At 36.9% G+C, this 13,107-nt stretch overlaps 1 protein-coding gene across 1 annotated transcript in view; it reads left to right on the top strand.

Moving 5' to 3' along the window:
* Positions 1–13,107, top strand: part of MALRD1 (MAM and LDL receptor class A domain containing 1) — a 598,238-nt gene that overhangs the window by 305,475 nt on the left and 279,656 nt on the right. Inside the window, 2 exon segments of the mRNA XM_021064964.1 lie at positions 785–1,030; positions 3,149–3,306. Of these exon segments, the coding sequence (XP_020920623.1) occupies positions 785–1,030; positions 3,149–3,306 (404 nt within the window).

Here is a 13,107-nt window from a genome sequence, read left to right as displayed (position 1 = left end):
TATTTACTGATTACCTATGAAGGGACAGGCACTGTTCCAGGCACATGTTAAGTGATAGTCTCTCTAAACTTCTCTAGGTTTTACTATTATGTTTTTCTCTTTTTGTATAAGGAGACCAAAGCTCATCAGGTTGTAGGTATGATCCATGCCATTTAATTGATAAATGTCAGCATTGTTTCAAACTCAGGTGTTCACCTGCTTTGCTCTTTATCTTAAACTTGGTGAAAAAGTCTTTCTGTTTGACACTGCTTTGTAAGGAAATTGCTGCTAAAATTCCAAACAACTGACAAATAAGTGTTTTGGAGAAAAAAATTCTATTGGAAGATTGGACATTGCTCGCGTATTCATGCCCCTGCTTCCGAGGAATTATCATAACGTGTTTGACTTCTGATAAATATTGGAGACATGGTTACTAATGGAATGTACTTCCAAATACCTCATCATACATAAGTTCTTACTACCCTGAAGATTTTGTTTCAGGATAAAAAAATGGAAAGCCTCACTCAGCTTTCAGATCTAATTCATATCCTTGAGTGTAGCTTATAGGAAATGCTGTATTTAAGGTCGACTGGGGTACTTTCCTAGATAAGCAAAATTATACTTAATTAAAAAAATTTTTTTAATTGTGAATGATGCTTGGGAGAGAGAGAGGTGGGAGTCAGACCCCTCAAACCCCTAAGAACATCATGTTTCTGTAGTAAAGTGAATCTCCTCTTACTACCTTTTAATCTCACTAATGTGTAAGGAGTGTCTCTTCATCCTTTTGTTTTGTTTTGTTTTTTAGGTTCCTGTCCATATGGCTATCGGGAATGTCAGAATGGCAAATGTTATAAACCAGAGCAAAGCTGTAATTTTGTAGATGACTGTGGAGATTACACTGATGAAAATGAATGTGGGAGCTCTTGTACGTTTGAAAAAGGCTGGTGTGGTTGGCAGAACTCCCTGGCTGAAAACTTTGACTGGGTCTTGGAGGTTGGCTCTCCTCAAAGCCTATGGCCTCCTGGAGACCACACACTTGGAAATGAACATGGTAGGTTATTAAGGTGTTACTGACACTCTGGTCATGTTCATGACGAGCATCACACTGTCTCCTCTGAGAGCATCTAGGAGACTGCAGTGGGGCCGGGTGAGTGAGTCCAGCATTTCAGGAGCCTGTTTGTCTCCCAGGACTCCATGACCAAGGGCACAGACTGGCTGGTGTAGGAGCTGACATTTATTGTCTTACAGGTTTGGAGGTGAGAGGTCTGAAAGCAAGGTGTCCATAGGACTAGTTCCTTTTTGGGGTCTGTGAGGGACAGTCGTCTGTTCCATGCCTCTCGCCTAGTTTCTGGTAGCCACCGACACCACTTGGCTTGCCCGTGGCACTCTCCTTCTGTCTTTGTATTGTCTTCCCTCTCTGCAGGTCCATCTCTGTGTCTCAATTTCCCCTTTTTCTTACAACAGTCTTCTTGGACTAAGGCCCCACATTCATGACTCTATTTTGACTTGATCATCAGCAAAGATCCTATTTCCAAATAAGGTCTCATTCACAGGGACTGGAATTAGGGCTTTCACATCTTTTGGAGGGACACGAATTAACATATAACAGCAAGCAATTAAAATAATATATTTTGATAATTGTAGATAGGTGATACAATGTGGTATCATCAGGTACTGTTCCTAAATGATACATACTTGTAAACAATCATGTTGAGTTCTGCCACTCAGTGGAGTTACTGTTGTGGCTCAGCAGGTTATGAACCCAATTAGTATCCATGAGGATGCAGGTTTGATTCCTGGCCTCGCTCAGTGGGTTAAGGATCTGGTGTTGATGATTTGCGATGAAGTCACAGATGTGGTTCGTTCTGGTGTTGCTATGGCTGTGACGTAGGCTGGCAGCTGCATCTCTCATTTGCCCTCTAGCCCAGGAACTTCCATATGCAGCAGGGGCAACCCTAAAAAAAAGAAAAAGAAAAAAAATGCCACTCATTTGCTCATTAGCATCATTTAACTTTTCAGATTTTTGAATTTCTCATCTGTCCAATGGAAACAATAGTTTACCCTGTGTACCAAACAGGGACTGCAGAGATCAAACGAGATGATGTGTATGATAAAGAAAGCAGTTAGAAAGCTGGAAAGGTACCATGCAGATAGAACTGTAAGATCACTTATGTACAAGGTGCTAGTTTTGGCTCATTTTTGCAGTGAGCTGAGTCAAGTCTTAGATTCATTGATCAAGAGACAAAAGACGTTAGCAGAATAAAGATGGGACCCTGAATTCCTGGATGCTACAGAGAAGGAATAAGGTATCTAAATATTGGAAATTCACAAGCCTATGATAAAACAGAGCTCTCCAAGCCAGGCCAACCATCCCAAAGAAACAAAGGTCTGGGGCCCATTCAACACTCAGTTCTGCATACATAAAATATTTTGGTATCTGAATACATAAGCAGAAAACTCAGTATCTTTCCTTGTACATTGTGTATTAAAATTCTCAGGAGTTCCTGTCATGGCTCAGTGGTAAACAAACCCAACTAGTATCCAGAGGAAGCAGGTTTGATCCCTGGCCTTGCTCAGTGAAGGATCAAGGTTAAGGATCCGGTGTTGCCATGAGCTGTGGTGTAGGTCACTGACATGACTCAGATCCCATGTGGCTATGGCTGTGGTGTAGGCCGGCAGCTATAGCTCTGATTCAACTACTAGCCTGGGAACCTCTACATGCCATGGGTACAGCCCTAAAAAGCCAAAAGAAAAAAATTTTAAATTCTCAATATTTTTATTTATGCACTCAACAAATGACTGAATTTTTGAAAGCATGTCAGATCCCTCTGTATTTATAGGCAATCTTTGCCTTGTTTTACAGTAAATGGATAGTTGAGGTGAGTCCATGAAATGATTTCTATAACTATCTTGTTGATTCCAAGGCACAAATATCCTGTCAGATCAGCTAATCTGCATACTGTGAAGTTCTTTGCTCAAAGCACAGACAGTTGGAAATTGTTCTGTCAGTGAGCTGGAGGCTATTAGATTTCCTTTCTCTTTCAAGTGGAAATACCTTTGGCAGCTCAGATCGTATGAAATGTAATTAAAAACCCGAACTAAGGTGGAAAAGCTAAAACACTCCCCTCGGTGTTCTTTTTGTCTTATCCGAATCCCATCTTGTCTCCAGGGCACTTCCTGTATCTGGAGGCTACTCCTATGGGTGTCCAGGGTGAAGAAGCACACCTCAAGAGCGGTTTGTGGCAAGAAGCCAGCGCGGCCTGCACCATGAGCTTCTGGTATTTTATATCTGCCAAAGCTACGGGGTCCATTCAGATCCTCATTAAGGTAGGATCTTGGCCTGAGATGCCTCTGAAGTGTCCTTTAGGCTGTGCATGGCCAGAGGGAATTCATCCAACTCTGTTTACTTGGCCCTGGGAAACTTCCTATCATCAGACAGAGCTGCTACTTGGGGTTCAGATGCTCTGTGGAGTTTGGTGATGTGGGCATGGGTACCAGCTTTGAGCTCAGTGGCATATCCTGTGGTTATGACTGAATGCCAGACACTTCTGTTATGATAGCAATTTGTCTAAGACACACAAGTTTTTAGGTATTTCCTTCCCTATCCTTCTCAGTCAAAGAAACTAGATTGTACATCTAAAAGGAGAGCTGCCCATTTTAACTCATATAGGAGCAATCATTAAGGGGATTAATAGTGGACGTTCTGCTTCTAAGTGCACTGTGCAAAGGATTGAACCACTCAGGATAATGATCAAGGTATGATTGCATTGAACTGCTTATTAACTATGACACAGTAATGCGTTTTCTTACTGTGGATTAATTGGATGTTTCTGTCAAGGCTTTAATTTAGTTTAACAAAGTGACAGTGTTCAGGGAGCAAAGTAACAGAGTATACATTAATATTAATGAGACTTGGTTCATATCATACCTTTACAGCAAGTTACAGCAGCAGCAAAAAGGAGGTGTGTGTGTGGTGGGGGGAGAGAGACATGTATGTGTTCATTTTAAGAATCTAGTTAGAATTCTAAGAAAGCTTACTCTAAAAACATGTTCTAGAGGCCATTGCTGTTTCATCACACGTGAAGTGCTCTAGCTCTGATAGCCTGACCAGAATGTCAAAGGCCTAATATGTCTGAATAGCTAATGGCTGCATAGTTCATATTTTATCTGAAATCTGTTAACTTTGCAATTTGGGACTCTTCTATCATAATGCAGAAAAGCCTGGATAATAAAACACATGCAACAAATACCACAATGATTTATTTTTGTATTTAAATATGGAAAGTTACTGAGATACAATGCTTAAAGTTCTTACAGGAGTAGTTTTCCAGTAGTCTATTGAATGTGATACTGGATTAAATGGTCTATACTGTTAGATGACCAATATTCAACTGAGTAGATTTAAGGATCAAATTGTATTTATTGAACGGTTCATCAATTGGACAGCATCCCATCTAGCAAATAGAAAGGAGGTTTGCTGAGTTGTAGAAAAGGAAAGGCTTTTAAAGGCAGAAAGGGGACAGAGCAAAGACGTCATTAACAAAGAATGCATTGTTTCAGGGAAGGCCTACCTCCAGAGGAGGATGGAAGGATCCTGTTGGGTCGATCAGTTCTCTAGTGCTAACCCATTGAGATTACATTCCTGATGGAGGTTTAAACTGAAATTAGGTTAGGTGTTAAGTCTTAGTTTGCTGTCATGGGGCTTAGCACAAGCGACTCCATTTCGAGCCTGTGGTCTCTTTTTTTCAAAAATACTGGGGAAGGATTTTGTGCACTGTATTTTGCATTTATATGCTTCACACATAGTTACATTTCTATTTTCTTATAGTAAAAACTTTGTATTCCTGTAAAATGTAAAATTAAACTATTTTGAGATATAAGTCTTACTATCCAGTAGTGATGTACTCCCATGATTCCTGCAATTGATTCCTATGGACATTCAACAGTATTTGAAAAGATCTGTCTTCCTACTGTATTAAAAATACTTATTTTTTTTAAAATCTACTTATTATTTAGTGACATTTATTGCAAAGGAGAGGAATCTTCATAACATATATTGATTTTGTTTATATGGCTTTCAGGGCAATCATTTCATGTTGATAATTAACATCATACATATCTTTGATCATCATTAAAAAGTATTTCTTAGGCATCCCTCTGTGTGGAATCATGCTGGATTTTACATTGCTCATTAGCTGGAAATCATCCTGGACAGATGGCACACACAATAGGGGCAGGGTTGCTGCCTTTTCTTTCTTTGATTGCTCCTCATCTTTTAAAGTGGTCCCAATTTCTACATGTGTTGCTCCCAGCCCAGTCTCTCCTGCCCTTTCTCAGGAATGCCTCCTTCTGTGTTCCCCTCTTTTCTCTCCATGCTAAGTCTAACACAATCTGGTAGATTCAGCCTTTCACAAAATTTTCCTTGACCACTTTTGCCCACAATGATTATTTCTTTTCTGAGTGTTACTTACAGCTCTAGAAATTCTTCCTGCTCACTAGCTGTTCTTTTATATTTATTCTATTCCCACAAAGAGGTTATAAAATCTTGAAGGCAAACCCTTGAGGCTTTAATCCTTATGTCTGTCTCAGCTCTTTAGAGAAGGAACTGCTGGATGAAGGGGTGGCAATAAAGGAGTGGTGCCTTCCCAGAGCCCACTGCTGGTCTCAGGACAACCCTTGCTTGAGACAGTCCTTGTGGAGGAACAGCTGTGATGCATTATATGCAGGGCATTAAAGTCTAATCTGGAGAATTCATAATCTATGTCTGAAATACATACATCATATCAGATGCAAAATGCATGTGACCACTGACCAGTAATTTAATGACAATATAGTTTTAAAGGGTAACATTGATTACAGATTACAACCACAATAATACACATATGATTTCATGTAATTGTCAGCACAACCCTCTGAGTTAAATAAAGTGAGCTCCATTTTACTAAAGATGGTAAAGAAGTTTTAGAAGCAATCTAACCATCCTACAGCCAGTCAGTGACAGATGGGAGTTGGAATCCAGGTATGTTTACATCCCAAACATATGTGTTCATCCCTTACCCTCATTCCCAGTATTCCTCACTAATAATAGTGAATCTTCCACTCTTTAATGAAAGAGAGGTCTGATTTACTAATATCCATTTTTATTGCATGGAATCACTTTTTAAGGAAAAAAATGAATAATAATTCTTATAATGCATATGTATCATTCTTTAACTATCCTGTGACAAAGGAGTGAATTCAGGGAAACCCAACAAAACAAAGCTACTGCTTTAGGGAACACTCAGTAAAGAGTAGTGATATTTTGCCTGTTGTATATATGATACTCTTCCTATATTTCTTGCTTTCAATCACCTGAAGATTACTTTTCATTAGAGATATAATTGAATCAGATGTAATCTTTGACTCTTAAGGTGATTAGTGAATTATAAGAAGATGATAAAAGCATTTATTGAGAAATTAACCTTAATTTTTTCTTTTCTTTGAAGTCTGCTTTAGTAATAAATGTAAAACACACAAATTTTTACCTCCCTTTTAACTCATTTACATTCAGTATCAAACTATTATATTTAGAATGAATAAGCATTGAGGTCCTACTCTATTGTACAGGGAACTATATCTAGTCTCTTGGGATAGAACATGATGGAAGATAGTATGAGAAAAAGAATGTATATATATATGTATGACTGGTTTACTATGCTACGTAGCAGAAATTGACACAACACTGTAAATCAACTGTACTAATAAAATAATTTAAATATATTGCTTTTTAAACCCTCTGATTTTTAAAATTATTTTTTAATTTTTATCTCTTGAGTGGATATAGTTCCCTGTGCTGTATGGTAGGACCTCATTGATTATCCATTCTAAATGTAATAGTTTGCATCTACCAACCCCAAACTCCTCATTCATCCCATACTCCCCTCCCTCCCCCTTGGCAACCACATGTCTGTTCTCTATATCTCTGAGTCTGTTTCTGTTTTGCAGATAGGTTCATTCATGCCATATTTTAGATTCCATGTATAAGTGATATCATATGGTATTTGTCTTTCTCTTTCTGACTTCCTTCACTTAGTATGAGAATCTGATGTTGCATCCTTGTTGTTATAAAAGGCATTATTTTGTTCTTTTTAATGGCTGAGTAGTATTCCATCATATATTTGTGACACATCTTCTGAATCCATTCATCTGTTGATGGACATTGAGGTTGTTTCCATGTCTTGGCTATTGTGAGTAGGACTTCGATGAACATGTGCATGTATCTTTTTGAATGAAAGTTTCATCCAGGAGTAGAATTGCTGGATCATATGGTAGTAGTGATACAAAGCTCTAAGATTTAAAACAAAATCTGAAACAAGGGCTCAGTTGTAGAGTAAAAGTTGTACAACATGAAAGCTAACATGTTTTTACAAATATGTTTAATTCTACAAACTTTTCTGGTCACTTTTTTTCTGATGGGATTAATTAATGATGGGTAATATGTCATTTTTAATATGCTAAAAAGGATATTAGGTGAATTTTAAAATTTTATTCAACAGTTTGTTTTCACAGGTAAAATGTCTAGCCTCAACAAGAAACAAAACAACTTTGCATATTTTTTAGCTAGCCATGTGATTAAAATGCAGGAACACCTGCTACCTGAAAGGTATTATTGTGTCTTAGAACTACTCATCTGTAATAAACTGTTGATATTTTAATCAAGATGACTGCATACTGTAGGGAATTTGAATCTATTTGACTGAAGGCATTCAGGACTATCCATTATGCCATCGTGTTAGAAAACATAATATATTCAAACCAGAAGTGGTGGAAAATAATGTATTTCAGGAGAGTCCTCCTGATTATAGCAACCTAGTTATGCTGAAAGACTGTAATTAAATTACATTATTGCTTTATCTTGCTTAGTAATTCAGAGAATTTTAGGGCTGGTGGGGTCCTTCAAAATATGTTTAATCTAAACTATTCATTTTACAGATGAAGGAAGTCAGTTTATGAGATTGTATTTCTTGTCCCAGCTCACAAGGTATTTTAAGAAAAAAGTTAAGACATGAATCCAATTTTTCAGACTTTAATTCATAGCTCTTACATATTGACTTCCTGGAAATTCTATCTGAAGATCATATCCAATATGGAAATACAGTTTGTGTTCAATTGGCAATGGGAAATGAAAGGCCAGTTTCCTTTGTTGACTTAGCCAATTCTGGGTCTTCTTTTACCTATAATCTAGGGGATAATGAGCCTCAGTTGGGTGTAAAAGTCAACTGACAAAAATGACCATTTTCTATCCTTTCGAACCCATCACTCCCTCAGCCTCAGCACACACCCACCACAGTCTTAGCATGGAAAGATTTACAACTAATTTCTAATGCTGATGTGCTTAAGAGTATGTCAGACCAATTTTTGTATTTAGGCATATTTTGATCTCCAGTCTACTGAATATCTGATGCTATTTTAGCTACCTTGTTGGAATTTTATTCATTATTTCTGAGAAAAGGATATAGAGAATATAGAGAGGATACATTGCAGCTGGTTATAGAAAATTGATTTTTTTTTTTTTTAAAGACCATCATGTGTATTTGGGGCCTATAATCCCATTAAATGAAACTTTAGTACCAGATCTTTATTTGCTTTTCTGGCTTGTTTCAGCACATTAACTGTCATATTACTGACTTTGACCAAATCAAGGGAGAAAAGTTGATCTTTGCTTTTCAAGCTATAACCATGCAAAATATCAACCCAACCAGGTTTTTATTAAATGGGTTACCACAAGATCACAGCAGCCTGATTTATGTAAAAACATGTTCTTTTTTAACCATCTTGGAGAATATGGCAATATTTGTTCCAGGCGTATTTTTGACTAAGTGAGGTTTTTCTAAACTTTTTGCTGCTTTTTCTAAATCTTTTACTTCTTTCAAGTGCCTCTACTGCTACCCACTAGGACTCCAGTGAAGTCCCTTCTATTAAGATTTCTATTAATATGCTAACAACTTAGTTTAGTTGATCCCAGGAGTTTTGCTTTTCAGGAGACTCATGCGGTCACTTCTAAAGATCATTCTTCTCACTGCCCTACTGCTATTTTACTCCCCATTCTATTCTGACTGCTGGTACTACTCTTGTGATCAGTCCCTAGTATTGACTGATTTATTTTTTTCTTTTTATTGGTTGTAAATAGAGGGTTTACAGAGTTATGTAAGGTTCAGATGTATCATAGATTAATTCAATATTTTTATAGGTTATACCCCATTTAAAGTTATTATAATGTATTGCTTATTTTCCCTGTGCTGTACATCCTTGTATATCATTTATTTTTTACCCAGTACTTTGTACCTCTTAATCCCTTTCCCCTATTTGCCCCTCCCCTCATCCCTCTCCCCACTGATAACCACTAGTTCTCTTTATCTCTGAGTCTGTTGCTCTTCTGTTCTATTTGTTCATTTGTATCATTTTTTCAGATTCCACATACAAGTAAAAGCATACAGTATTTGTCTTTCTCTAACATATTTCTCTCATCATAATATCCTCTAAGACTATCCATGTTGTTGCAAATGGTAAAATTTCATTTGTTTTTTTTTTATGGCTGAGTAATATTCCATTGTGTGGATATGTGTATGTGTACACATGCATCTTCCTTATCTGTTCATCTGTTGATAGACACTTAGACTGCGTCCATATTTTTGCTGATTTCATTTTTTCTATACAATGTGTACTAAGTCTTTTACACATAGTAATCACTTAATCTTCAGAGTAAATTTGTGAGGTAGATATTTTGTCCTAATTAACAGACCATGAAATTGAGACCCAAGCCATGTAAACAGTAAGTGGTATCATCAGGATTGGAGCCAATTCTGACTCTAAAATCCATGCTCTTAACCACCGCATTCAACTTCTATGATTAGAATTTAAAACATTCTCATACCCAGAAGGCAGAGATATTACTGTTCATCAAAATTTTCCAGTGGCTCTGCGATCATACAAATTAGATATTTCCATCTTGCATATTAATAAATCCGCAGGCCTGTTCCGCAAGTGTTAGAGAGGGGAGGTGATTACTTTGTGTTTAGCAATGTCAGCAGTTTTGTTTGTTTTTTTAACAGCTTGTCAACATCTAGTAATGATAACCATATTTCTCTAAATCACTCTATCTCCTATCTAGATAATTAAAACATTTCAAAGTCATGTTTAATAGCTGTACCTTAATGTTGAAAAAAGAATAAATTAAAAGCAATGTAATTTGATTTTTATAAGAACAAAACTAGATGAAATCTCTTAATTTTTATTCAAGCATGAAATCTTTAAAACTATGGCAAACTTTGATTTTTTCAGAATCTCTCTCTCTCTCTGCTTTCTCATATGATCAAATTTGGTCACAATTTTTCCTTCTTTGAAAACTGAGACCCTCTAAATCAAAAGCAAAATTCTTCAAGATCAGGGGATCTTAGTCAATGTGTATATATTTGTGTGTGTTACAGATTCCTTTGGCAGTCTGATGAACTTCTAAGTTATTTCTCACCTTTTTAATGTTAAAACATCCCTGTTACAAATGTATAAAATACTAGAATTACAAAGGAAGCAGGTTAAATTAATACCAATTGCTATTTTTAATCCAAAATTATAACTTAGTAAACTTGTGTTAAATGAAAAATCTAATGGAGGATGAAATAACTATTATTTCAAAGGATATAAGCATAAATGATATTTTTGAGGTAGTCACAGCCCTTTAATGTGATATTAAAATATTTTTATTATTAGTGAGGAAGTCTCAGGTACTACTCATACTTATGATTTGTTGTTTGCATTCACAATTGAAAAAATACAAAATTTTAGTTGAAGTTAGTAAAATAAAGATGTGTTTCTCCCATCTGTGTTTCAACTCTTGAAAATTAATACTCTATGTATAAGGGTTTTTGTTTTTTAAGGATTTTCTTTTTCATTATAGCTGGTTTACAGTGCTCGTCAATTTTCTACTGTACAGCAAGGTGACCCAGTCACACATGCATATACACATTCTTTTTCTCACATTATCATGCTCCAGCATAAGTGACTAGATATAGTTCCCAGTGCTATACAGCAGGATCTCATTGCTTATCTATTCCAAATGCAATAGTTTGCATCTAGTAACCCCAAATTCCCAGTCCATCCCACTCCCTCCCTCTCCCCCTTGGCAACCACAAGTCTGTTCTCCATATCCATGATTTTCTTTTCTGTGGGAAGTTTCATTTGTGCCACATAGTAGTTTCCAATATAAGGGTTTGGGTTTTTTTTTTAGTTTTATAAGTGTATCTCTCTTATATGTTTAATGTTTACATTTATTTGTTATTAAGAAAAATCAACATGCCTTATCTGAGTATGAACTTTTTGTAAGGAAAGGCAACTCCAGTTTCCAATAATTGAAGCAGCAAGACTCTGGAGATAATATTCAATCTGAACCAAGTTCAGAGCAGAATAGTTGTAAATAGGCTTAGGTGCTGCCACAGCAAAGAGCTATTTCAGCTGGCTGGATATCAGGCTTGCAGCCAGGTGGAGTCAGCAACTTCCAGTCTGACTGCTGGTGGATTAAAATATTGAGAGAGTTGTCACCTAGATTCAGAAGTGTCTTTTCAAATGTCGTAAGTTGTCACAGCTATTGACTTTTTATGCAAAATAGGATCTGAGAGAATCAAGAGAAGAAAAACAGCATTGCAACTTATTCTTTAACTTTAATTTTTAGATTAATTTTAATTTAAGGTATAATTAGCCAATGGCTTCAGTTGCTTACTCTTCATCTGTGGACAGAAAAGTCATAGGTGGAATTGCTCTATACAGACTGCCTTAGGTAGGAACCCTGAGAGCTGGTTAATTTCCCTCTGTCTTTTGCTTACTTCCTGATAATATTTACATTTTAACTGTTTTAAACCAATTTATCATGGCAAAACACTCCTTTTTTCTTTCATTTTATTTCACTTTGGCGGGAACATTGCTCATAAAATCAAGATAGTCTTCAGCACATGGTGGTGACTCTTTTCGGAACTCATAACATCTCATCAATTAATTTTTAACGCCTGGTCTGGTAATTTTCTGTGGAGTTTGCAACACATGTTTCTGCCAAGATAGGTTAGAGTTGCTTATGTGTGGGCTAATTGTTCTCATTGAATCACATGCCTGACTCAGCATCTGCTACAAGTTTGGTGATGTTTTTACTAATTACAGATCACAGAGTTGGAGTAGGAAAAAACCATATGATTTACCCTCAGATATATATGAAAAAAACCAGTTATGGAGTTCCTGTCTTGGTGCAGTGGTAATGAATCTGACTGGAACCATGAGGTTGTGGGTTTGACCCTGGCCTCGCTCAGTGGGTGAAGGATCCAGCTGTTGCCATGAGCTGCGGTGTAGGTTGCAGATGCAGCTCAGATCTGGCGTTTCTGTGGCTGTGGCATAGGCCGGCAGCTGTAGCTCCGATTAGGCCCCTAGCCTGGGAACCTCCATATGCCACAGGTGCGGCTCTAAAAAGACAAAAGACAGAAACAAAAAACAGTTAAAATCCTAATAATGTTGGTAATGTTATCTCTCTAAGAGATGAATATATAGCTCAGTTTCTACTTGTAATCTATGGTGATTTTAGCCAAAACAAATGTTTCAAAATCCTTTTTGTTTTTTTTAACAATGAGGAAGTACTCAGAATGAATTTACCTTTTCCAGCTTGGTGCATCTCTCCACATCTTCTAAAGAAGTCAGGAATATTTTCTAATAATTATGAATTGTATAAACAAAGCTCTGCGGCAAATTCGACTATGATCCTACCTCTGTGGCTTGCGTTATGTGAGAGAGATAAATAAAGAAAAGCTGGGTAGTTTGCTGTACCATGTATATTGCTAGCCATCCATCTGGTTTAGGACTACAACTTTTCTTTGCAAGGTCAGTCCCAACTCTTTTCATCCCTTATTTCCATTCATGCATTCAAACAAATCTTCAGTGAACTTCTACTGAATATGCTTCTGGCTGCCAGGGAGCTTGTGAGTTGGAGTGAACTTGACTGATTGCAAAAAGCAGCCATGTGGTGCTCTATCAGAAGCTGTAGGTGCTCTCCCACTAAAACTGAGTGTACTTTGATAATTAATTATCCTCTTTTGAAGTCATTTTCTTTCTGAGAAA

This window comes from Sus scrofa, chromosome 10, assembly GCF_000003025.6.
Source record: "Sus scrofa isolate TJ Tabasco breed Duroc chromosome 10, Sscrofa11.1, whole genome shotgun sequence".
Classification (NCBI taxonomy): Eukaryota; Metazoa; Chordata; class Mammalia; order Artiodactyla; family Suidae; genus Sus; species Sus scrofa.
The sequence above is the reverse complement of the archived record's forward strand: the minus strand, read 5'-3'. Positions and strand labels throughout refer to the sequence as shown.